A 22,816-nucleotide genomic window follows, 5' to 3' on the forward strand; every position below is an offset into this window, starting at 1 on the left:
TTATACGTATATCTCTTACTACCATAACTTATTCAGGCGATAACCTGACATAATGTATTTGTTGCTATTTTAAGCTAAGCCTGTTAAAAGTCATCACTAACTAGTGATGGAACAGGTGCTTCTCCCAAAGCCGGCACTTAGAAGTTCGTTCTGAGTACCATGCCTGCCAAGCCAGCTATCGATAAGTTTTTCGGCAAGTCCACGTCTTCTACCTGCGGTTTTTGGTGTGAAACTAAAATGCCGCTTTAAATCTGTATTAAACATGCAATTATTTAGTACACACGAGAAAATATAACTGCGGACAAGCCTTTCCATTACCATTAAGTGCAAAGTTTGAGAGGCCCGATGTGGTTCACGGGTCAGTTTGTTTTCCTTCTGCTGGTGGCACTTGTTGCCGCTAAAACGAAAACTTCAGCGGTGCAGGATGACATCGCGGAGTACAAGGACTTCAAGAAGCTGCTGCGCACTAAGAACAATGTCCTGACGCTGTATGTGGCCAGTGCCAAGGCCGCCGCCGCCGAGTTGAAGGTGTTCCGGGAGGCGGCAGAAGCGATACGGGGAACCGGGACGATGCTGCTCCTGGATTGCGGCCAGCAGGATCGCAAAAAGCTGTGCAAGAAGCTGAAAGTCTCACCGGAACCCTACGCCATCAAGCACTACAAGGATGGCGACTTCCACAAGGACTACGACCGCCAGCTGAGTGTCGGCTCCATGGTCACTTTTATGCGTGATCCTTCCGGCGATCTGCCCTGGGAGGAGGATCCCGCCGGCGAGGATGTGCTACACTTCAGCGATGCCGCCACGTTTACGAAGCACCTGCGCAAGGACATTCGGCCCATGCTGGTCATGTTCCATGTCCCGTGGTGTGGATTCTGCAAGAAAATGAAGCCTGACTACGGAAAGGCGGCCACGGAGCTGAAGGCCAAGGGTGGCTATCTGCTGGCAGCAATGAATGTGGAGCGGCAGGAGAACGCTCCCATACGCAAAATGTTCAACATAACTGGTGAGCCAATAGTCATATATTTCTTAGATTCATTTTTAACCAAACTTGTCAATAGGCTTCCCCACTATGATCTACTTCGAAAATGGAAAGCTGCGCTTCACCTACGAGGGAGAGAACAATAAGGACGCCCTGGTATCGTTCATGCTCAACCCAAATGCTAAGCCGACGCCGAAGCCCAAGGAGCCCGAATGGTCGGCGGACACCAACTCAGAGATTGTCCACCTAACCACGCAGGGTTTTGAGCCAGCGCTGAAGGACGAGAAGGCCGCTCTGGTCATGTTCTATGCCCCCTGGTGCGGGCACTGTAAGCGCATGAAGCCCGAGTATGAGAAGGCCGCCCTAGAAATGAAGCAGAAAAAGATTCCCGGCCTTTTGGCCGCTCTGGATGCCACTAAGGAGCCGTCAATTGCCGAGAAATACAAAGTCAAGGGCTATCCAACGGTGAAATTCTTCTCGAACGGCGTCTTCAAGTTTGAAGTCAATGTGCGCGAGGCTTCAAAAATTGTCGAGTTTATGCGGGATCCCAAAGAGCCGCCGCCACCACCACCGCCGGAGAAGAGCTGGGAGGAGGAGGAGGACAGCAAGGAGGTGCTCTTTCTAGATGATGACACCTTCAGCTCGACGCTGAAGCGAAAGAAACACGCACTGGTCATGTTCTATGCTCCCTGTAAGTTAATATTTAGCTTACATATCAAAGCTCTACTGAAATTAATCTTTCTTTAAGGGTGTGGACACTGCAAGCACACCAAACCGGAGTTTACAGCGGCTGCCACGGCTCTGCAGGATGATCCTCGTGTTGCATTTGTAGCCATCGACTGTACAAAGCTTGCCGCGCTCTGCGCAAAGTACAATGTCCGCGGTTATCCCACCATTCTGTACTTCTCCTATCTCAAAACCAAGCAGGACTACAACGGCGGACGGACCAGCAAGGACTTCATCGCCTATATGAACAACCCGCCAAACTCAGCGGACCGCACAGAGCTGTGATACGCTGCTGCCAAGTGTAACGATATAGTTCTCCCTCACTACTTTGCAATCTCACCTCTTGTATTAGCCCTAACTGTATTCGTTTCGTTATCAATCAGCCCTTAAAAGTCGAATATTTATAAAATGTATGTGCATTTTCTAACTGGATATCTTACTTATAAATTATGTTAAAACTTATAGAATAAATTCGATTATCATAATGCTTTTACACAGATGCCTCTATTCGAATAACAAATTATTAAAATGAACAAAAATAATTACTTTTACATCTTTGATTTCTTCAATCCTCTAAATTAATTTTAAAATTTCCCTTTAATCTACAAGTATGTAGATATGAAAACAGACCAAGATAAGAATAACAGCAAACTAAGGTGAGGAATTTGAATAGTAATAAAAGATAATGGCGTACCAGCATGATTTGATAAGCACAAGCAATGGACAACAAATAACCTATTAATTTGTTTTGAAAAAACATATAAGCAACCTCCTCCATCCGGTGTAGATATTGTTATGCAAGACTGGAAAAGATCGACGGAAAATTTCATTTCTTAGGCATTCTTAATGCTCCCACTGGGTGTCTGTTTGCATTTCTTTTATTGTACAAGTAATTTCAATAATTTCTATTTGCGTTTTAAACAATTTCTAAACTTAAAATATTTTGGTTTAGCTACATAGCTAAAGTAGATATATATTTATATTCAAAGTTTCTCATCAATGTGGCACACATTTTAAGAGCAGAAAAGCTATTGCACACTTTCTCTGGTGTTCTGTGGTTTCGATACATCTTGCCTGAATTCATTTCAAAGTTAAAAGAAGGGTTGAATGGAAGGTGAAGCTGGTCATGTGGGTGGTTTGATTTGTGGCTCTCCAGGGCAGGTTGGTTTGATGTGAGCGGTAGGGAACAAGGATATCAAAGTTGGAGACTTAGCGCTCTGCACCGGGTTTACTATTCGCCTTGCGCCTGCTTAAACTGCCCAGCCAACTGCCGCGCTGCTCGTTGGCCGTGTACTCATCGTTGATTAACGCGAATCCGTGGAACATGTCCTTCATCTTGATGGCCCGCGAACAGGCATAGTTCTTGGTGGCCACGTACATCTTTGTGAGGAACTCGGGCATCTGCTTCTGCGTCACCCATGACTTAATATTCTGAGGTATGGGTATGCCCGGATCATCATAGTACGTGAGCACAAAGTGCAGCCCCGGCTCGTGGAAGCCGCGGAAGGGTTTGATGACCATCAGGCTCCAGTAGTCGGTGACGCGCACTTTTCCCGACAGCGCCGGATAGGTGTTGTGCTTGGCCCCGCGGTTGCAGATGAAGATCAGCTTCTTGTTGTCATCCTTGATGTAGCGACGGCAGTAAACGTAGTCGCGATTGGCGAACAGACGCGGCCACTGCATCTCCCAGTATATTAGATGCGAGTTGCTGCCCGGCACGGGATCCTCGCTAATGAGCTCCAGTCTCAGGGCCGTGTCGTCCCACTTCCGGCGGTAATCCAGATCGGTTTGAACATGGAGGAAATCGTCCGCTGTGATGTCGTCGAAACGGGCATAAACCTGGCATGGAAAGCAGGGAATTAATAATAATTATCCAATTATAAAGAGCAGCCTTATCACCTTGTATGAGTACAAGGAGGAGCGTTCCTCGCGCCGCCAGATGCTGAACTCGTTCTTGCTGAAGTACGGCTCCCACTTGTGCTCGTCCTGGGCCTGAATGCGAACGCTGCCGGCGGGGGCTTTGCCCACGTCCAGATCCAGCGGTCGCTGGCAGTTGGCAATGGTGGACTCCGCATCCGATTCCGCCTCCTTGCTGGTCGATGGCTTGCTTTGGCCCTTCCTGCAGCGCTGGTTGCCCAAGCTGACAGTAGCAGTACTTCATCTTCTTGGACTGGCAGCGCTCGCAGAGCTGATTGTTGGGCAGGGTGTTGATGAACTCGATGTCCCGCCGGCACAGGTCGAAGTTGGAGAGGGCCAGTACGCTCCTTGTTCCAGTCGAAGCCATCGCTGCCCAGCAGCTTAATGTTAAGCCCCACCAGACCCACCGCACTCATCACCATTCCCCGGAGCGGGGGCTGCAGTTCCCGGCGGTAGTAGGCGCGCCACAGCTGCTTCAATCCCTGGGTTCCATAGACCGACTGGTAGAAGCACAGGAGCTGCTGAATGCGGCGCGACCGCTGGGCGAAGATCGACTCGCATTGGTAGCTCCAGGCGCGCAGCGTCTCGCGAGACTGGTTCTTGATGGCCAGCACGAATCGATTGAGCAGCATGCCGGCTAATTCAATTTGGCTGTCGGCCGCCCGCTTGCATAACAGCCCACTCAAAGTGCGGCGACTTAGTTAATGGCGCTCCTACGCTATTACTACTTATTGGCACATTTGTCGCCTCGAAACTTGGGGAATTTAGTACTTGTGGCCAGGACACAATCGATCGGTTTGACGGAAGCCTTACTGCACGAGAGCTGGGTTATGTTCTGGCCGGGCTTATCATGTTTGACCGATGGGAAAAAACGTGCAACTTGCAATTTGTCTGCTGCTATGTATGTTATTGCTGCGCGCTCTGGTTGTCACGCTGTTGTTGTTCTTCTTTTTGTTGTTGTTGTTGCTGTTGTGTCGTTACAGGCACAGTGTTGGACAACTTTTAAGAGCCTGCTGAGAGTTGACAGCTGCGATCAGTGGATCAGAGATCACATTTTTTCAAAAAAAGCTTAAGAACCATACCAACAAGATACAAATATATAATTTTTGTGCTGACAGCTTTCCAAATATATTTCTACCAAATTTGTATGGGTTTTTTGTTGGAACAATTTTTTAAAGAATTTTTAACTTATTTGTCTATTTGGTGCGCTAGAATGGAAAATTTAAGATATACAAATAGTTATTTAAAACAAAAATAGTAATGGAAATATAAGATAACGATTTAATGAAACGATTTAATTTAAACAAATTTATTAGCAATGTACAAAAAAAATCAGTTTGTTTTTCTTATAAAATAGAAGCTTTTATACAGGTTGATGTTTACTGATATTTCGGAATTGTTTATCTTGGTTGTTCAAGATTATCTCTTATCAGTCCACTTTACTGCGTGCTCAGCCCACTGTCCTTGCGGTTTGACGTTAGCCAACACTTCATTTGAGAAACTCGTGGTTGCACCGCATTGTTTTTGTTGCGTAGATTTTCGATTCAATTTGATGTGTGAAATCGCCTTTGAGCCTGGAAGAACTATAACAGGATCCAGGCAGGATGTCCATGCGGCGGCAGCGCATCAAGGCTCCGGCCAACCTGTCGCTCATCAAGCGCAAGCCGCGCAAGGAGGAGCAGTCCGCGCCGAAGAAGGAGCCGGAGGAGGAGGAGGAGGCGGCGAAGGCAGTGGAAGTGGCTGAGTCCCCGCCCGCTGCAACGACCCCTGCGGAAAACGAGCTCGAAGTTGATGCAATCGCCTTCAAAATGCCCGCCAGTTCGGCTGGCCAACTGGAGGAGGTATTCCACTCGGACCTGGAGGACAACGTCATCCAGATGGACTTGCAGAAGACCACCAGTGGCTTTCCCATGTCGCCCAGCAAGGCTCAGGCCCGCCAGCGCGTCCGACCCACTCCGGTTTTTGGCCAGAGGCGCAACAGTTTCGTCGGCTCTCCGATGGCCGGTGACTACGAGGGCGACTACCAATCGCCGGCCACGCCCACGCGGCGGGAGCGTTACCTCAGTGGCTCCTCCACGGGCACACCGCAGCAGCAACAGGTGGCCTCGCCCATGGCTCAATCGCCCTACAAATACCTCCCGCCCGTCATGAGCCCGGGCATGGGACGCATTCGCACCGAGTCCACCTGTTCCACATATTCCGAAGGTGGCGGCAAGCAGCGCAAGGATGATAAGTCTCAAAACCAAGGGGGACATCGGTTGAATGCCCGGCGCGACTTTGAGACGCGCTTCAACAAGGGCGTGCCCGACAAGTCCACGTTCAAGATGATGGACATGATCTACTATAATCCCGAGAACAATCCCATGGTGCCCAAGCAGTCGGTGACGACCATCAAGGATGAGTCCAATGGCGAGGATGCCAAGCCCTCGTCGGATCAGCTGCTGGAAGCCAAGGGAGAGGGCGCATCCGCTATGCTGGTGCCTCAGCTGAAGCTCGATGCCAATGGCGAGATGATCATTGATGAGAAGACCCTGGAGATTGAGACCACAGCCGAGGTTGAGGCCCGCAAAGTGCTGGCCAACTCATCTCTTATTCTAATGGACGAGACAACCGGTGGGTATCATTTTTATATAATATAAAAAGGTTTTTGTTATTGATATCTTCGTACCCGCTTATCAGGTGACAATGGATTCTATAAACGGCACAAGCGAACGCCTTATTGGACCTCCGATGAGACAGTGCGCTTCTATCGCAGCCTACAGATAATTGGTACGGACTTCTCGCTGATGTGCCAAATGTTTCCCACGCGTTCGCGTCGGGATCTGAAGCTCAAGTACAAAAAGGAGGAACGCACCAATGGGCAGCTGATCAACAAGGCGCTGCTCTATCCCAAGGCCTTCAACATACAGGAGCTCAAGGACCAGTTGGCGGAGGAGGACCGCGAGCGGGAGGAGAATGATCGCCAGTGGAGGGAAATTTCGCGCGCAATGCCGGGGAATCCTAAAAAGGTTGGTTAAAAAGCATTCCTATGCTAATGGTATTTTATTTTATTTGAAATTTGTTCTTTTTAGCGGTCACGATTACAGCAGCAAAGCAAGGCATCTCGTACACTGAACGATGGTGATGTAGTCTACGAAAACGAGCATGTGACAAATAAGAAGCTCGGCAAGCAGGCGTGGGCCAAAAGACGCAAGGAATTGGAAACGGACGAGAACGACGGAAGTGCTCCCGCCAAGCGAAAGCCCAAGGCTAGACGACGGCCTCCCAAAGTTCCAGTTTCAGCAGATGCAGCGGGTCAGGCGGATCTGACGCCCATTAAGCAGGAGAAAGCTATCAAAACGGAACAAATTGGAAATAATGTACCTTCCGGAGGAGAACTGCAGGCCGAGCTAAATGGACTTCTGATGGATGATCCAATGGAATATGAAGTAGATATAAGCAAGCCCCGTGATAAGACCATCATCAATATGGATGACGGTTCCCTAACTTATGTGAGCGACGTCGAAACAGCCACTGTGGCGCCCAATCGACAGTCGGAAACATATTTAATCAACTTCATTGGGGAAGAGCAGAACCATGAAGATGAAGTCATAACACCGGATGACCCCATTCCGCCCCCCACTGCCGAGCCGGATATCGAACAAATCCTCGCCGAACTGGCTGAGGGATCCCTAGCCCTCGTCTCGTCCTTGGATCCAGAGCATGAGGACCGAGTGCTCAACGAAATCTACATGCTAGACAAAAAGACGGGCGAATTGTGCGAAACACCGCTGAATATACCAGAGCATATTGTTCAATGCATAATGAATGTTATGCAGCTAGAGGACTAACAACATTTTATATTACTAATTTAAGCATATTTGTTAAACATTATAATTTATTAAAGCATTTCGATAGATGCATTTAATTAAGCTGATTTATTTCTTTAATTGGATTTATTTTGAAGTGAATTCTTAAGGGGATACCATTTTAAGGACTGCTTTATCAGTTAGGCTACAATTCTGTTTTTTAAAAAAACGGAAACAGTTATTTTGCTAAAATATATATTTTATTTTCATTAGAAACTTAGCTTATGTTAATTCAGGAAAGAACATTTTAAATTTATTATTAATGTTTTATTTTGAGAATAAGCTCTATGCTGATAAATTTAGCTTGATAAGCATGTGTTTAGCTTTAGTCTTACAAATGTAAATATTTTTTGAAAACTCAGTTAATTGGCGCCAGAGTTGCCGCATTTCAAAGACATTTTTTCGCTTTCCAGCACTTTTGTCCAATCAGCGCGCTTAAGAACACTACACTTTCCACAGCTGTTTGTTGCTGCCGAGGCTGCGAAGCAATTTAATAGAATTTAACGAATTAAGGCGCAAACGATGGCCACAGTCCCCTTGGCAATTGTCTCGCACAAGCGCCAGGTGTGCAGCCTGTACAAGAAGGCGCTGCGCAACCTGGAGGCCTGGTACGACCGACGGTGAGTGCAGCTGTCGAGCAAGACCCGAAGATTATATAATGAGCAAGTGCATTTTGTTTGGTTTAATCCCCGCCAGCCACGACTACCGATACCGCGCCGTGCAGCTGCGTGCCCGCTTCGACGAGAACAGGCGCAAGGATATGGGCGAGGGCCTCCGCCTCCTGGCCGCTGGACAGAAGGAGCTCTTTGAGACGAAGCATTTCCAGCCCCGGAACTGTAAGCAAATGGCCTCATGCTATGTATACACTTGCTAATGTTTTATATTTTTAGTTGCCAATAGTGCTGGTGGCTGCGCATTCGAACGAGAGGTGATCCCGCCAGACTGGTTGCTGGACTACTGGCATCCCCTGGAGAAGGCCCAGTACCCCGAGTACTTCGCCAAGCGGGAGCAGCGCAAGAAGGAGTATGTCGTCTGGTGGGAAAAGCAGTACGGCAAGCCGGACCCCAAGGACCTAGGACACCACTAATCTAAGAGTACAGTAGTCAAATCACATGCAATCTTTGTCTTTAAAAGTAAATCTATTGGAGCTCAGAGTATGTGCTATAATATGTGTTTTGTACCAGGACTCAGTCGAACTTCCTTTAATCAAAGTCGGAATTTTTTCAACTGAATTAATATTCTACTATCTTGAATTCATGATTCTAAATATCTATTCTTGTTATATAGCTCACAACTATCTGAATAAGATAAACAGTTGTTTCAGAAGTATATTCGTTAAATGTAACATCAAGTTAATTTGGTTACATTTAAAGTTACAAGAATAGATCTAGAAGTTTATTTTTCTAGGTAAGTACAAAGTACTCCTTAGTTATGGCCATAACAAAGACAAGAAGTTTCATTTGTTAAAAGAATATTAACCTGGTAACGAATTACAAGAAAAGGTCGTTTTTATCTCTATAAACAAAGGCAAACAAATTATTGAAAGCGAATTCTCTATGCGACTTCAAGTATTGGAAGTTTAACTGCTACTCCTTTGTACTTTGTGTATTGTAAATTAAATGTGTTTATAAATGAAGGGTGGCTCGTGCTGGCGAAGCTCTGGGGCGCGTGTTCTGTGTGGGATGTCCCTCGTGCGGCTGGAGGCTGGTCCTGGTTGGTCCTGCCGCTCAGTTCAGCTCGTTGGGGTCCAGTCGGGGGCGCTTTTTGCTGCTGGAGCCATTGCCGTTGGGCGTGGAGCTGTTGCCGTTGCCAGTTCCGGACTCGTTGCCGTGTTCCCGCTTCCGCTGGAGCGTCTTCTTGTCCCACTGCTGGGTGAGGTAGCGCAGCAGGACGCAGCGCTTGTCCATCACGATCAGCTGCTCGGAATGCTCGTCCTCGGTGGGCAGGTAAACAGAAGCCCTCTTCTGCGAAGTCCGAATCCCGTGTTCGTTGCTCAAGTGGGTGAAATTGGTCGAATCGTGGATGGGCAGGCCCTTGATGAAATCTCTCACGGACATCCTGCTGACAAGTTGCTGCGGAATACGGACAAACGGCTTAGAAACTCGCCAACAGCAGGCAATAAGTGCACTTTCGATACTTTACTGTGATTTGCGTTGATTTCTTAGTTTTATCTGCGAATATTTCCTTTTGTGGACCGTTTTTTTTTAACAAATTTATGTGTGCCCTCGGGTTGGATCTTTTGTTGTTGCTGGTGGTGGAATTGGAATGTGATTATCAGTGTTGCGAAACCCACGATTGCTGCTCAACGCTTTTCAGCACTGAAATGGTGAGGCCAGTCTAGGGGATTTTTCAAATGACAAAATTTATTTTGTTTGAATTGAAAAGGCAAACACAAATTTTTGTTAAATTTTGTACAAATCGATGTTACCGGTGACAATAGAAATCACTGTTAATTTATACAAATAAAAGTAACTCTGATATTTTAAAACATAAAATCGAAAAGAGTTTTAAAAATGACCTGCAAAACTTTTAAACTCTTTGAAAAGATTTCATAAAATTTTGATTTTAAGATATCTTACGAAAGTTAATTGGGGATTAAGATTTAGGAATAATAAAAGTACTACTTTTGTTTAACAAACTGGCTAGTAACCCGTCCTGTGGATTATCCATTTTATTAGTTTTTAGAAAAGTATATAATTTTTAAGTGAGTTTCTTAGCTACGGTTATGACGGTTTCCGTCCCCGCGACGCACCACGTCCTTGTACTCGTCCATGCGCCTCATGCGGTCCAGATACTCCGGGTCGTCCTCCTCCGCCTGCAGTTCCTCGGCGGCTTTCTCCTCGTCCTCCTGCTCGTTGGGATCGCGGGCGGCGGCAATGGCCTGTGCCTGATTCATCTTGGCCACCTTCTCCTCGTCGGGAAATATGCCCTCGTCGACGCGCTGCTGGTAGAACTCATCCACCGTCATGATGGGCAAACTGGGGTAGCCCAAACCGAAGACCGCCTTCTGGGTGGCGTTGCGAGTGATGATGAAGGGCTGCAGGGGCTTTGGCTTAGCGGCCTGCTGATGATGATGGGGGTGATGATGTCCGGGTCCATGACTGTGACCATGACCACGGGATGTGGAAGATGCAGAGGGCTGCTGATGCTGATTTGATGGACGGAAAGAGTCCACTTCGTTGTCGGCTTCGCCGCCGGCCAATCGGGCCAGACGCATTTGGGCCAGCTGCTTCATCACGCCCAGCGATTCCAATTCCTGCTTGGAGTCTATGATGCTCTTGTCCAAATACTTGAGGAAAAACGTGCGTCTGTCCTCATCCTCAGCCGATTTGTTCTTGACTGCATCCCGCATCTTGGCCATATACTCGTCAATTTCCTTCATCCTGCGATACTGGGCAATTTTGTCGTTTCTATTGTAGGCTGCCTCCATAAGCTCCCGCTGCTCACTTTTTCCAGACTGGTTATCTTGAGTTGCCACATGTGATTTGGGTGCCGCACAGAGCTCGTACTCCTGGCAGCGCTGCAGGTGGTCCTTGAAGTAGATCTCACCCAGCTCCAGGGACTGTGTGCTATTGGGGCTGTTGATCTTAGTGGTCAGCTTGCCCAGAAAGTACGGGAGCAGCATGAAGGGCAGCGATTCCGTGGACACTTCGTCGATCATCTCGTTGGCACTGAACATGCTCACCTGGTTCACAATGACGGTGGCCTGCTCGAAGAGACCCATTGCCGTCTTGACTTTGTTCTAGATATGGTGGTGTAAGCTTTAAAAATAGTATTTCATTTGGATACACTATGTCTCACCTGAAATTCGCTGCCATTAAAAGGCAGGTCGGTAACTTCTAGTTCGTCAAAGATGTTCCAGCCACTTAAAAAAATGTCCGACAGCTTCTGATCCTCGCCGCCAGCTGTATTACTCTCAGCCATTTAAGAATACTGATTGAATTCCGGTTTATATGTATTTTCAATATAATAATAAAGTTGCGAACAAAATTTGCAAGCCGATGCGAGACAGCTGTTCGTATAAAATGTTTAGTGTTGCAAAATACCAGAGAAGCCAGTACAGATTCAACGGCTATTAACATTTAGCTATTTCTAAAGGCTTTTTTAAAATTAAATATTATAAATATATTTAGTTCAATTTTACAAGCATTTTATTTCATAGAAATATGAAATTCGCACTCTAAGAAAGAATAAAATGTAATCTTTAACTATTTCAAAAAAAACAATGCGATACCCACATCCTCTAAATGAAAACCGATTCGATGTTAGCAAAAATCCTTTATTAAACTATATAAAAGCCCAAGGACTTAGCAAAAGTTTGTTCATGGTTTGAGGTGCCTGATGGATAGGTCGCAGTCCGATGGAATTAACCCATGAGTGTGGCCTCCAGCTCTTTGTTGGCCAGCAGTTCCTTGATGATGTCGAGGCCGCCGATCAGTTCGCCCTTAACATACACCTGCGGATAGGTGGGCCAGTCGGAGAAGGTCTTCAGACCCTGGCGCACTTCCTCATCGCCCAGGATGTCAAACGTTTCGTACGGCAAGCTGTTGAAGAACACAGTTTGTGGTTAAAAAGGTGCAAGTAATGGCCAAGCGAACATTTTACTTTGTGTCGTTGACAATGGCGATGAGTTGCTTGGAGAATCCGCAGCGTGGGCCATCCCGGTCGCCCTTCATAAAGATCATTAGTGGAGCCTTGTTGATGAGGGCCTTCAAGCGGTCCTCCAGCGCTTGTCCCGTCGCCGCCGCACTGCTGGCGCTTTCGGCCAACTTCCTGGTCTTGCTGGTGATTGCGGCAACATCTACTCCGTCGACGCGGTCCACAGCGGAGCCCTTGGCAAAGAAGATCACTGTGGGCACGGCTTCGATCTGGTTGCGGTCCACAAATCTAGTTAGTAGCTCTCTCTATCCAAAAACTGCGGACAAACCTGATGTTTCATGGAAATCTCTGGAAATTGTTCGGCATTTAGGCTGATGAACTGCAGTTTCTCGCCAGTAATCTTGGACAGTTCCTCCAGCGCGTCCTTCACCTGACCACACTGCTCCGCCCAGTCGGCGGCGAAGAGCGCTACGGTCTTCTTGTCGCCATTTATGTACTTCTGGTACTCTTCGGCAGCCGTCACATTTACCACAGGCATAATTTCTTTTGTTGTTCACTCAATAGCAAAAATTTATAAAAAGCAGACCGATTTATCAGCTGGGGAAGAGTGTTGCCAAGCGACCTTCTCTAGACAGTGTTGGTAAGCAGCAAAATTAAATCATTCCATGGTGATTTTATTAACAATAATAATAAGAAACGCATTTAAATTGTTAAAACGTATTAAAAATATTATAAAACTTATAAATAAAACTCATAGAAAACTCTTTACATCCTTAACAATTTAATTATTTATTTGAGCAAATTTCGAAAATAGTCGATGCCTGCTGGGAAAATGCTGTCAAATCTCTGGCAACATCGATAGCATCGATAAACGTTGATTTTTGTTCCAGCTCTAGTGGCAACACGTGCAGGCCGCATATTCAATATACACAGCTCACTTATTTTTCGCAAATAAAAGTTGAATTAGCCGGAGCATGGTGACGCGCAAGAAGCCAACCAAGCGCTGCGCGGAGGCGGTGGCCATCGAGGAGGAGGAGGCGACCCAGCCGAAGGTGTCCAAGGAGGAGCTGGTGGTCGCCCAGGAGGTGAAAATCGTGCGTGCCCTCGCTGGCAACGATGTGGCCCAGCGGAATCGCCAGATCCGCAAGCTGCGCAAGTGGTTCAAGCTGCGGGCCAGCAGCTCCTTCCCCTTCACCGAGGAGGACTTCATGCGCATCTGGAAGGGGTTGTACTACAACATGTGGATGTCGGACAAGCCGCTGGTGCAGGAGGAGCTGGCCGAGCAGCTGGCCCAGATGGTGGACAGCTTCGGTGGGAACACGGCCTGCAGTCTGGCCTACTTCAGTGCGTTCATGCGCACCATGTGCCAGGAGTTCTTCGGCATCGACCAGTGGCGCATGGACAAGTTCCTGATGCTTACACGCCGCATGGTGCGCTATGTCCTGCGTCTGCTCAAGCAGAGCAAGTGGTCGCCGGACCTGATCGCCGCCTTCAACAAGAGCATGCAGCTGTCCGTGCTGTCTGAGCAGCCCAAGAGTCGCGGCATGACTATGCACTACTTGGACGTCTTCTTCGAGGAGTTGGCCAAGGCGGCCGATGGCGAGATCAGCGCCGCCCAGGTGAATCTGTTCTTGCGCCCGTTCGTCACCTACCTGGCCACGCAGCGCGATGCCAAGCTGGTGGCCCAGTGCCGCACAAGGGTGCTCTATCACCTGCTCTACCAGAGCGACTTGGGGCGCGAGTACAGCGAAAAGTACAATGCCTGGAAGCTGATGGGCTTCCCCACCGCCTCCATCGATGATATTGAGAAACTGGACTCGGGCTTTGACGAGGAGGACGACGAAGGCAATGCCGAGGAGGAGCCGCCGCGCCCCACATCCCTGGATCCTCGCGCGGGCGACGTGGATGTTCACATGCCCGAGCTGCCGCTCAACGCCGACTGTGTCCTGGACGAGCTGCAGACTCTGCTGCGCACCAACGAATTCAACAGCAAGCGCCGCAAGGGCCTGCGCAAGCTCATCCAGATCTTTGAGACCTACAAGGGCGGAGAGTTTCCGCTGGGCGTGCGGACCATGCCAAAGGTGGAGGGCCAAACACTGTCGGAGATGGTGGAGCAGAAGGTGGCCGCCATCGAGGTGATGGAGGACGAGGTCTTCGGCACTGGCAGGAAGCTCAAGAAGCTCAACAAGTCCAAGCGCAAGCGCCTGTTGCAGTCCATCAACTTTGAGGAGGTGGACGAGCACAACTACGACGAGATCATTGGCAAGGCTCTGCCCCCGGAGCTGCAGAAGAAGGTCAAACACAATGCCAAAGTGCGTTCCAGCATCAACAACGCCTGGGTGGTCACTGACGCTGATGCAACAACGGAGGACAAGGACGAGAAGGTAGCCAAGCCCAAGGCAAAGAAAGCAAAAAAGGAGGAAATGCCCAAACCGAAAAAGGATGACCAGTCCAAGGTGAAAAAGGAAGGCCAGCTTAAGGCCAAGAAGGAACAGTCCAAGGTGCAGAAGGAAGAGCAGTCCAAAGCCAAGAAAGAAGACAAATCCAAGCCCAAGGAGGATCAGCAGCCCAAGCCCAAGAAGGAGGAGCAACCCAAGACAAAGTCTACACCCAAAACTGAGACTGCTGGTGATGATGAAGCCACCAGCGCCACACCGCAAGCAGCCAACGGCTGGGATGACCCTCTGAAGCCCGGAGAAGAGGAGATTTTCGTTCCCTCGCGCAAACAACAAATGAAGCAGGCTAACAGCAAGCTGCAGAAGTCCACACCCAAGCAGGTCCCTCGTCTGCAGTTCTCCACCCCTCAGCCAGTCGGTGCCAAGCGTGTGAGGATCATGACTAAGAGCAACTGTTTCTATCCCAAGAACGACTACTACCGCCAGCTGAAGCTGTATCCGCAGCTGCCCTACGACGCGGATCGCCAGCCCGGCAAGAGTGCCCTCAAGCCTCACGTGTTACCGGGTCCGATTCATCCTAATTTCAAGGGGGCAAGCAAAAGCCTTTTTAACGAAACCCTGTGACGTTGCGTCCAGTGGCTGCGACTGGGATCGGGACAGGAGCAGGAAGGTTAATGTGGACTTGGTGCTCTAATGGTATAACCCAACAAGGACTGCACTCCGGCTCTCCTTACACATCAAAAACCATCCCACTTCCTGACATTGCTTTGGAGATTAAGATAGCACATCCACCATAGACATGTCTTATGCTGGTTTTAGAATACGTCTACATATAAATACACTAAAGCTTCCATGAGATAATTTGCTATTTTAATATGTCAAAAACCTTTTGAGCTGTTCTTTAGAAATTTCAATTTTCCGGAGCAATTGAAATTTTTATTGTATTGCAAGTTGCTTTGACTAATCAACTTATTAGGTTTTTAATCCTCCACTTCAATAAAACCCCCATAAGACATGTACTAAATGTAACCCCTTAAACTTCTAGTAGTTACAATTACGACTTAATGTACTATTGCTTGTAGGCCATTTTATGTTCAAGCTATCCTTTGAGTTGATACTGAAATAAAAGCAAACGTAGTATATGTAATATGAAATACAAAACACTATTGCACTATTGTTTTTCTTTGGCGGAAATATCACTCGATTTAATTTAATTTGGTATACAGCTAACAATTGGGTTAAATTAGCAAATATTTGCTTCTTCACTGCGTTGCAAACTTTTAACTTAAACTATAAAACCCTCTTCAATGGTATAAAAGTCAATATTAACATTTTAAATATTTGTTGGAAAAAAGGTGTTTTAGGACTGTGCAATGGCTTTAAATTTTATTACTCATACGACCCGTGGCCTTTTTTAAGTGAGAGTAAGGTTTTACATTTTACCTTTTTCTGTAAGGTGGTTTTTATTTATAAATTTTGCAGTTACGGTTACTTTTTTTTTTAATTACAAAACAATATTAGTTGTGCTAACCTAATAAATAATATAATAAATTTGAGGTTGCTTCTGCAAGATTGAAGCTGATCAGATACACAGATATACATCAAAGTTTGGCTTTAACATATGGTAAATGTTTAGAAAACTAAAACATTTGTTCTTAAAGAAAAAATTGAAGACCTGACGCTTATATCCTTCAAATGTTAACTCAAAGCGCTCAATGTTCCCAATGTTCAGATGCACTCACTTGCTTACAGTTTTCAGTCTGTAAAGTTTCACTTAGCTCGCAGTTGAGCTGAACCAATTGCATTTAAGAGAGCAATATGAATGCAAGAGAACAAAATGTACTCACTCATTGCAAGTGCTCGAATTGCATTGCACTCAGAATGTGTTAAAATTGCTCAATAAAAAATGCTCAAATGTTTAAAAGAGTCGAGTGGCATTCAAGCCTTACAATGGTTAATGGTTACAAATTTATGGATATGTGTAATATATTCAACCAATATTTTGTAACATTTATTTAATTTTGATGTTTTGTAATTTATGTATATAAAAAACATTTTTCATTTATTTATTTTTCGTTAGTACCATCAAGGACCGGAAATATTTGTTTTTTTAACCTTGTAGTTTTAAAAACCTATAGTGGTTTTTATCTAAAATTGTCACAAATGAAATCCTATTAGTTGGTTTAAAATAAATGTCTCTATTGAAACATGAATTCTTTGTTTAATATGTAATACGTATTTGGTATTTATTTCATGATATTTTTGCAGATTTCTCTGATTCTTAGTATAATAATTTTAATTGAAATGTTTTTTCAACAGAACTGTTTAAAAAAAACCTGACCTTTTTTCGATTATGACATTTTGTGGTTGGCGGGCATTAAAAGATATTCTTACGGGTGCACAACACAGTCAACAAACAGCCTTCCCCTCATCCGTGCAAAATGAACTTCCGATCCACAGAACACAATTGGTTGAACAATAAATTGTCATAATAATTGAATATTTGCCACCGCAGAAACGAATCGATGGCTGGATGGACATGGCATGTTCATAAATCTGTTTAAAGTGGATGGCCAGCAACAATAACAGAATTCATTTCCTCGAGGATAACATCTGTTCAGAAGTGTTGCAACACGATTGAACAAATTAAGTTTCACAGAGGACCAGCCGGCACAGGACACGTTAACTTTCTACACATTTGACGCATGTTTTGTCCTCCTGATGTCCTCCATCCAGCCCACTTCATCGCCCTCGATTCGATGCCATCTCATGCCTCACAATTCCTGTCGACAATCTGTTTAAGTTGCGTAAATCCCAGCCAAACAAGTCAGTGCAACAAATACGTCCAAGTACACACAGAGCACTGCTCCACTTGAGTTGTGTGTCTATCGAACGGCAGGGAAACTGCCCACCCCTCCGGAAAATCCCCACCTGTCTTGTCGCCACCTCATTTTCCTCCCGGAGTGCATGTCTTGTGTATTAAAACTTGTCGAAATTTTATTCAATTTAAGTGCACTTAGGCGACGATTGTGCATTAAGATATGACGCAAAACTTGGGGCACAGCTGATGCGGATCAGATCCCCCACTTTTCGTCTTTTAGACGACCCATTCGAATGCTCGGTAATGGATATGGATACGTGTCAGTGTCGGCAGACTGAGCAAAGTGCTAGGTTCGTATGCGTAATTGGGCATAGAATGGTTACCCCATCCTCTGACAGTAAAATGCCCTAATAAATTAACTAAATTTAACAAAACCATTTCAAAAACCTTTTCCTACATTCATTCCCAAATTTAAAAATTTATTAGATATAGGTAATTTTAATATAACTAATTTAAAAAACATTTACTACAAGTTAAAATTCAACCAAGGAAAACAAATTTTTGCTAAAGTGAAGAAAACAAAATCATGCTAAATATAGGACTATAATAAATAAATTGTTTTTTTCAAATAAATATAATATGATGAAGCGTGGTGCATTTTAAACACAACATTTTGTAAATGATTTGATTTTAATTTTCTAGTGCAATGTCTCATATATTTCTGAGTGCATCGTCGTCTGAATCATTTATTTGATTGCTCCAGGTCCAGCCCCTTTTTCGCAGCTCATTGCCGACTATTTTTAGCACTTTAATGGGTCGCAATCTATTTTTTACCCAATCAAATCGGGGTGTACGGCCTGAACTTTGGCGAGGCTATAAAAGCCAACGGTCGGCCAGTTGCGCAGTTCAAGTGCAAGGTAACCCGTTTCAGGGACGGAATTCGCGGATATGTGGCTCCATCGGGTTGTGGTGCTCTGTTTCTTGGCCATTCCAGCACCTTCGTGGGCGGCATTCAAGAACTGCGGACCGGAGAAGCAATGTGTGCCCTACGAACAGTGCAACGAGGGCCTAGTGGTCGAAGGGAAGTTCTATCCGGATCGCAGTCGAACGACTTTGGACGAGAGCTGTCACTATATGGAAAAGTGCTGCAATATACACGATACAGTGAGTACTTAAGTTTCGATCCTTCTTATTACCAAAAAAAATGTTCAAAGTAAAGCTAGTGAAAATAAAAGAAATTTGCCATAATACCTCATAGGTATCTTTTTAAATTCGATTCTTTTGTGAACTCTTGTGTATAATAAAACAAAAATAGTTTAAAATTTCGACACCCATAGTTTTTTTTAATCTTTTAACAATTTTTTGCTACTGGCTTACACTTTGATTGATAACCACATTTCAATTCACTTTAGTTTTGATTTAATCCCGTCAAAAAATTCCTCGCTTTTTAATTGAACAAAATTTCTTTGTCCTTCAGTAGGAGAGGAATAAAAACTACCTTTGTTGCGTTTTTTCTGCAAATTTATAGCAAACAACCAATTATTTTAATATTAAATATAATTTAATTAATTAGTACATGACAACAAAGAACTGTTTTATCAAATTGTTTTTAGATACCAATTTAAAAGGCTGCTACATGCGTTATCCATTTCATAATCATTTTTCCCTTTGATAAGATTTTTCTGAGTAATAATATGACCTAAAGCAGCTGGCGACACCGGGACTCCTGGCGGAGGCCACCAACTGGCCATGTGGGGGTCGTCACGACCTCTGGTATTATCTGCGACCCTTGGGCTACAAGCAGCAGGAGGCCAAGTTCGGTGAGTTTCCCTGGCTGGTGGCGGTCTACGGGGCGGAGGGATACCTCTGCAGTGGAGCACTCATCTCACCAATGGCGGTGGTCACCACGGCTCATTGTGTCCAGGGTTTTGAGCCCGAGAAGCTTCGCCTGGTGGCCGGCGAATGGGATGCCGCCGTGGAGCTGGAACCGCAGCCGCATCAGGAGCGACCGGTGGTGGAGTCTGTGTTGCATCCGAATTTCACGCAAATTCCACTGGCCAACAACATGGCCATTATCCTGGTGGCCAAGGACACGCCCTTCCAGCTGGCACCAAATGTGCAGCCCATCTGCCTGCCGCCTCCGCAAATGGCTTACAACTACAGCCAGTGCTATGTGTCCGGCTGGCAGAGAGGCGACTTTGGGGCATCCGCGATCCTGCCCAAGCGGTGGACGCTCTACGTCCTGCCACCGGATCAGTGCCGGGCCAAGTTGCGGCTGTCCTTCTTGGGACGGCGCCACGCCCACAACGACACCGTACTGTGTGCGGGCGGGGACAAGGGCGACTTCGTATGCGGCGATGTGGACATGGCCGGAGTGCCCCTGATGTGCCCGCTCTCCGGCCACGACGACCGCTTCCTCCTGGCCGGCCTCCTGACCAGAACAACCCGCTGCGACGGCCCCCAACTGCTGGGCATTTACACGAACGTCAAGATCTACCGGCAGTGGATCGATCTGAAGCTCAGGGAACGCGATCTCGACATACGGCAGTACATGGTGTAAGCCGATCCGGAATAAATAAACGTAACAAGCTGTGAATCTTGGTTTGGTTTTACTCAGCGAACATTTGTACTCCAACTTTTAAGCTTCAATTCCATTCTGTTGAAAATAAGATTTTGTTTTTGAATTTCTTGAGGGGTAAGTAAAATCAATATATAAAACATTTTGTTCATATAATGTTAATATATAATATATACTTTTTTGCCTTTAATATTAATATTAAAAATATATTTAATATAATATTAAAAAAATATGTGTTTTGTAAAGTAAAATAATATATTGTTTATACATTTTAATATATTAATAGGCTTATTGCTTGCTTGTTAAATAGATCAAAATGTAATTAAATTACATTCTTGTACTTAAAACAATTGTTTTAGTATGTTTTTTCGGTTGCTGCTGACTTCTAATTGTACTTAAAATAATTTGTTCAGTGTGTTCCTTTCGTTGTTTATTTATTTAACGTATGAATTGACCTAATCATATTACTTTTCAGTGAAAATAGAGGAATTGTCTCGAACATATGGTGGTTCCAATCAGTACTTTCAAACCTTTTGTTGCACTTGGCTATAAAAGGGTACCCAAAAAGGGGGGCCCAACTCAGTTGTGCTTCACCTGCCACACACCTGATTTTCAGCTCCCATGGGCCTCCAACTACTTTGCCTGCTGATGCAGTTACTGGGTTTCGCGCTCTTCCCAGCCCAATGCAAAATAATCCTCGGGGAAGAGCCTTTCGAGGACGACTTTGTGGATGTGGACTTCACTGGCTGCGCAAAGTGCGAGCAGAACTACAGGAACTTTGTGTTCGTCCTGAAGAGTTCGAAGGGGACAGAAGAGGCGGCTGCTTCCGCTTATCCGTATGTGGCCTGTTTAATGTGGCTCATTTTGGCTGCTCTGGTTATTGGCCAGCGTTGGCGGCAAGGTAAAACCTAAACTATAATGATAAATTATTTAAATAAAAAATATAGTCAAAAGGACTTTCTAAACCATCCTAAATTCCTGCCAAAAACTGAGTCGCTGTTAATTAATAGCGCTTTACGCCCGACTGACGCCGTGGGTCCGTCGCAGGACACTCTCATTTGTCCTTTTTGCACAATCGGATGCTGGCGACTCGCGGTGAATTATGGCTGGACGATATGTGGCCGCTGTTTTGCATATCCTTGTCCACCCGCTGCCTCGGTGCCTAAATTGAAAATTGAAAAATTGCTTATTGCAAATTTGTTGCCCGCAATCGCATGGCCATTCGCAATCGCATTCGCATTCGACTCGGGAAAGCAGAAAGTAGAAAGTAGAACCGAAATATCGTTACATGCTCTTTGCTCTTTTGAACTTCCGCTTGCCATTTTGGCGTAGTGCACGTGCTGGACAACGGACAACGGACAACGGACACTGGACTACAGACTACGGACTACGGAATATGGATTGGGGACTACGGAAAAGGTCCTGTCCACCCGCTGGCTGTTGCTGTTGCTGTTGCTGGTACTGCTGCTCCTGCTGCCGTTTCCTGTGCTAGAATTTAGCAATATATTTTTCTTACTCCGTTTGACGTCCTTCGTATCTGGCCAACTGCAATAGCCCACAGCCAGCAGCAATCAGTGCTGCCACCAACTGCATTAAAATGGTCCAGATATTTATAAAATATATAAATAAAAAGAAAATAAATTAATTTATATGAAATAAGTAAATTAAAATAATTAAATTAATGTATTAAATTGATTTGAATTTCTCTGAAAACATCAGAGACAATTCAAAGGCATTTGTAGATATAAAATCAATCGATCATAAGATTGCTGGTATATATTAAATTAATCTTTTCAATAATTTTCTTAAGAAATCATATAACTATGTAACTAACTATGTATTTTTAGAAAGGAGAAAGTCCAATATAATAACTAAAATTGTAGGAAATCCAAAATATTGCGATTTGAATTCGGTTAAAGGTACTGCTTTAAATTTAGTTTAATTTAAATCTGTTGTGACTTAGTACTATATATATTTTTTTGGCTAAAAAGGACAACTGGACAGCACTACATCAAACTGCAGTGGCATTGGCAATGGAAACGGCATTGGCCAAAGCGAACAGAACGTTAAAGGAAAATAGGAAACTTTTGCATATTTTGTACTTTATGCTTGAAATATTTATGATATCATGCAATTTGTGGCTTACTCTGCTGCTTGGGCTCGGTCTTGGCCATCGTTTGGTCGTGTTTGGTCTGGTTTGGGCCGGTCTGGTGTGCTCGACTGGCCACGGGACCACATCTAGCGACGTGTCTGCCAATCTGTGAAATATGCTGCTAATGCACTTATTGCCATCGTTCTATTGAATTTATGTCGGAATCGTCTCAGACTTGTGGTCTCTGCATTTGATGGTTACTTCCCATCCCCAGTCTAATTTAGGGCGAATTTTTGTGGCACTTGCACTTGGGTACAAAGGCCCACGCCCCTGGCACTCAGCCTAATTGTGCTTCCGATTCATCCTGAACTTAATGGTGTCTCGCACTCGACAATCGGCGTAATAATACCTATTTTCAAACTTAAACTTTTAATGAGGTTGCTGCTTGATTGCAATAACTGCAGACACTTATTTAATCTTGACATAAGCTATCCAATTTAAATCCCTGCTTAAATATAGTTCAACTTATTTAATTTAAAATTATCATATAATCATATGCATTTAAAAGATTGAGCCTGAGTTGAGCTGAAACCATTTTTTGGGAAATGTAGTTAACAAAACGATATTTTTTCATTGTACCAAGACGGATTTTTAAAGTAAACACTTGAATTTGCATCACAACCTATTCGATTTGTTTTACATTTCCCAAGTGACCGATTTAAGTAAAAGGATGCTATACGTTCCAGACTTTTGTGGTCTTGTGTGCTTAATCAATTGAAAATTGGCCTTGGGAAGTGTTCAATGCTCATCGATGGCAGTTTTTGCAAATGGTTTTGCTGTTGGTCTTTTATTTCTGCGGA

At 45.2% G+C, this 22,816-nt stretch overlaps 10 protein-coding genes across 10 annotated transcripts; 6 read left to right on the forward strand and 4 right to left on the reverse strand.

The window, feature by feature from the left end:
• The first annotated feature begins 143 nt into the window (after window positions 1-143).
• Window positions 144-2,256, forward strand: LOC128261604 (protein disulfide-isomerase A5). Its single transcript, XM_052995384.1, has 3 exons — window positions 144-1,003; window positions 1,059-1,670; window positions 1,728-2,256. Exons 1-3 carry the CDS (start codon window positions 346-348, stop codon window positions 1,988-1,990), a joined length of 1,533 nt encoding a protein of 510 aa, XP_052851344.1. The 5' UTR covers window positions 144-345; the 3' UTR covers window positions 1,991-2,256.
• Window positions 2,257-2,567: 311 nt separating this feature from the next.
• LOC128261605 (stAR-related lipid transfer protein 7, mitochondrial) lies at window positions 2,568-4,683 on the reverse strand. Its single transcript, XM_052995386.1, is given in 4 exon segments — window positions 2,568-3,544; window positions 3,605-3,844; window positions 3,846-3,962; window positions 3,964-4,683. Coding segments are annotated over 4 exon segments (1,278 nt in total). The 5' UTR covers window positions 4,255-4,683; the 3' UTR covers window positions 2,568-2,914.
• A 394-nt stretch (window positions 4,684-5,077) lies between these two features.
• Window positions 5,078-7,533, forward strand: LOC128262251 (transcription factor TFIIIB component B'' homolog). The gene is made up of 3 exons (XM_052996406.1): window positions 5,078-6,235; window positions 6,302-6,630; window positions 6,694-7,533. Exons 1-3 carry the CDS (start codon window positions 5,227-5,229, stop codon window positions 7,450-7,452), a joined length of 2,097 nt encoding a protein of 698 aa, XP_052852366.1. The 5' UTR covers window positions 5,078-5,226; the 3' UTR covers window positions 7,453-7,533.
• A 362-nt stretch (window positions 7,534-7,895) lies between these two features.
• Window positions 7,896-8,639, forward strand: LOC128262349 (NADH dehydrogenase [ubiquinone] 1 beta subcomplex subunit 9). Its single transcript, XM_052996539.1, has 3 exons — window positions 7,896-8,090; window positions 8,167-8,306; window positions 8,361-8,639. Exons 1-3 carry the CDS (start codon window positions 7,993-7,995, stop codon window positions 8,555-8,557), a joined length of 435 nt encoding a protein of 144 aa, XP_052852499.1. The 5' UTR covers window positions 7,896-7,992; the 3' UTR covers window positions 8,558-8,639.
• Window positions 8,591-9,857, reverse strand: LOC128262350 (DET1- and DDB1-associated protein 1). Its single transcript, XM_052996540.1, has 2 exons — window positions 9,613-9,857; window positions 8,591-9,542 (listed from the first exon to the last, which is right to left on the reverse strand). Exon 2 carries the CDS (start codon window positions 9,525-9,527, stop codon window positions 9,198-9,200), a length of 330 nt encoding a protein of 109 aa, XP_052852500.1. The 5' UTR covers window positions 9,528-9,542; window positions 9,613-9,857; the 3' UTR covers window positions 8,591-9,197.
• A 247-nt stretch (window positions 9,858-10,104) lies between these two features.
• Window positions 10,105-11,486, reverse strand: LOC128262491 (immunoglobulin-binding protein 1). Its single transcript, XM_052996770.1, has 2 exons — window positions 11,272-11,486; window positions 10,105-11,212 (listed from the first exon to the last, which is right to left on the reverse strand). Exons 1-2 carry the CDS (start codon window positions 11,392-11,394, stop codon window positions 10,184-10,186), a joined length of 1,152 nt encoding a protein of 383 aa, XP_052852730.1. The 5' UTR covers window positions 11,395-11,486; the 3' UTR covers window positions 10,105-10,183.
• A 247-nt stretch (window positions 11,487-11,733) lies between these two features.
• Window positions 11,734-12,706, reverse strand: LOC128261315 (glutaredoxin 3). Its single transcript, XM_052994947.1, has 3 exons — window positions 12,398-12,706; window positions 12,076-12,338; window positions 11,734-12,014 (listed from the first exon to the last, which is right to left on the reverse strand). Exons 1-3 carry the CDS (start codon window positions 12,605-12,607, stop codon window positions 11,837-11,839), a joined length of 651 nt encoding a protein of 216 aa, XP_052850907.1. The 5' UTR covers window positions 12,608-12,706; the 3' UTR covers window positions 11,734-11,836.
• A 238-nt stretch (window positions 12,707-12,944) lies between these two features.
• LOC128261924 (ribosomal RNA processing protein 1 homolog) lies at window positions 12,945-15,631 on the forward strand. Its single transcript, XM_052995870.1, has one exon. It carries the CDS (start codon window positions 13,044-13,046, stop codon window positions 15,087-15,089), a length of 2,046 nt encoding a protein of 681 aa, XP_052851830.1. The 5' UTR covers window positions 12,945-13,043; the 3' UTR covers window positions 15,090-15,631.
• A 2,578-nt stretch (window positions 15,632-18,209) lies between these two features.
• LOC128261448 (phenoloxidase-activating factor 2) lies at window positions 18,210-19,975 on the forward strand. The gene is made up of 2 exons (XM_052995159.1): window positions 18,210-18,450; window positions 18,995-19,975. The coding sequence occupies exons 1-2, from the start codon at window positions 18,235-18,237 to the stop codon at window positions 19,844-19,846; spliced, it is 1,068 nt and encodes a 355-aa protein (XP_052851119.1). The 5' UTR covers window positions 18,210-18,234; the 3' UTR covers window positions 19,847-19,975.
• Window positions 19,976-20,459: 484 nt separating this feature from the next.
• Window positions 20,460-21,456, forward strand: LOC128261961 (uncharacterized). The gene is made up of 2 exons (XM_052995938.1): window positions 20,460-20,765; window positions 21,197-21,456. Exons 1-2 carry the CDS (start codon window positions 20,486-20,488, stop codon window positions 21,361-21,363), a joined length of 447 nt encoding a protein of 148 aa, XP_052851898.1. The 5' UTR covers window positions 20,460-20,485; the 3' UTR covers window positions 21,364-21,456.
• The last annotated feature ends 1,360 nt before the right edge of the window (window positions 21,457-22,816 follow it).

This window comes from Drosophila gunungcola, unplaced genomic scaffold (genome assembly GCF_025200985.1).
Source record: "Drosophila gunungcola strain Sukarami unplaced genomic scaffold, Dgunungcola_SK_2 000001F, whole genome shotgun sequence".
Taxonomy (NCBI): domain Eukaryota; kingdom Metazoa; phylum Arthropoda; class Insecta; order Diptera; family Drosophilidae; genus Drosophila; species Drosophila gunungcola.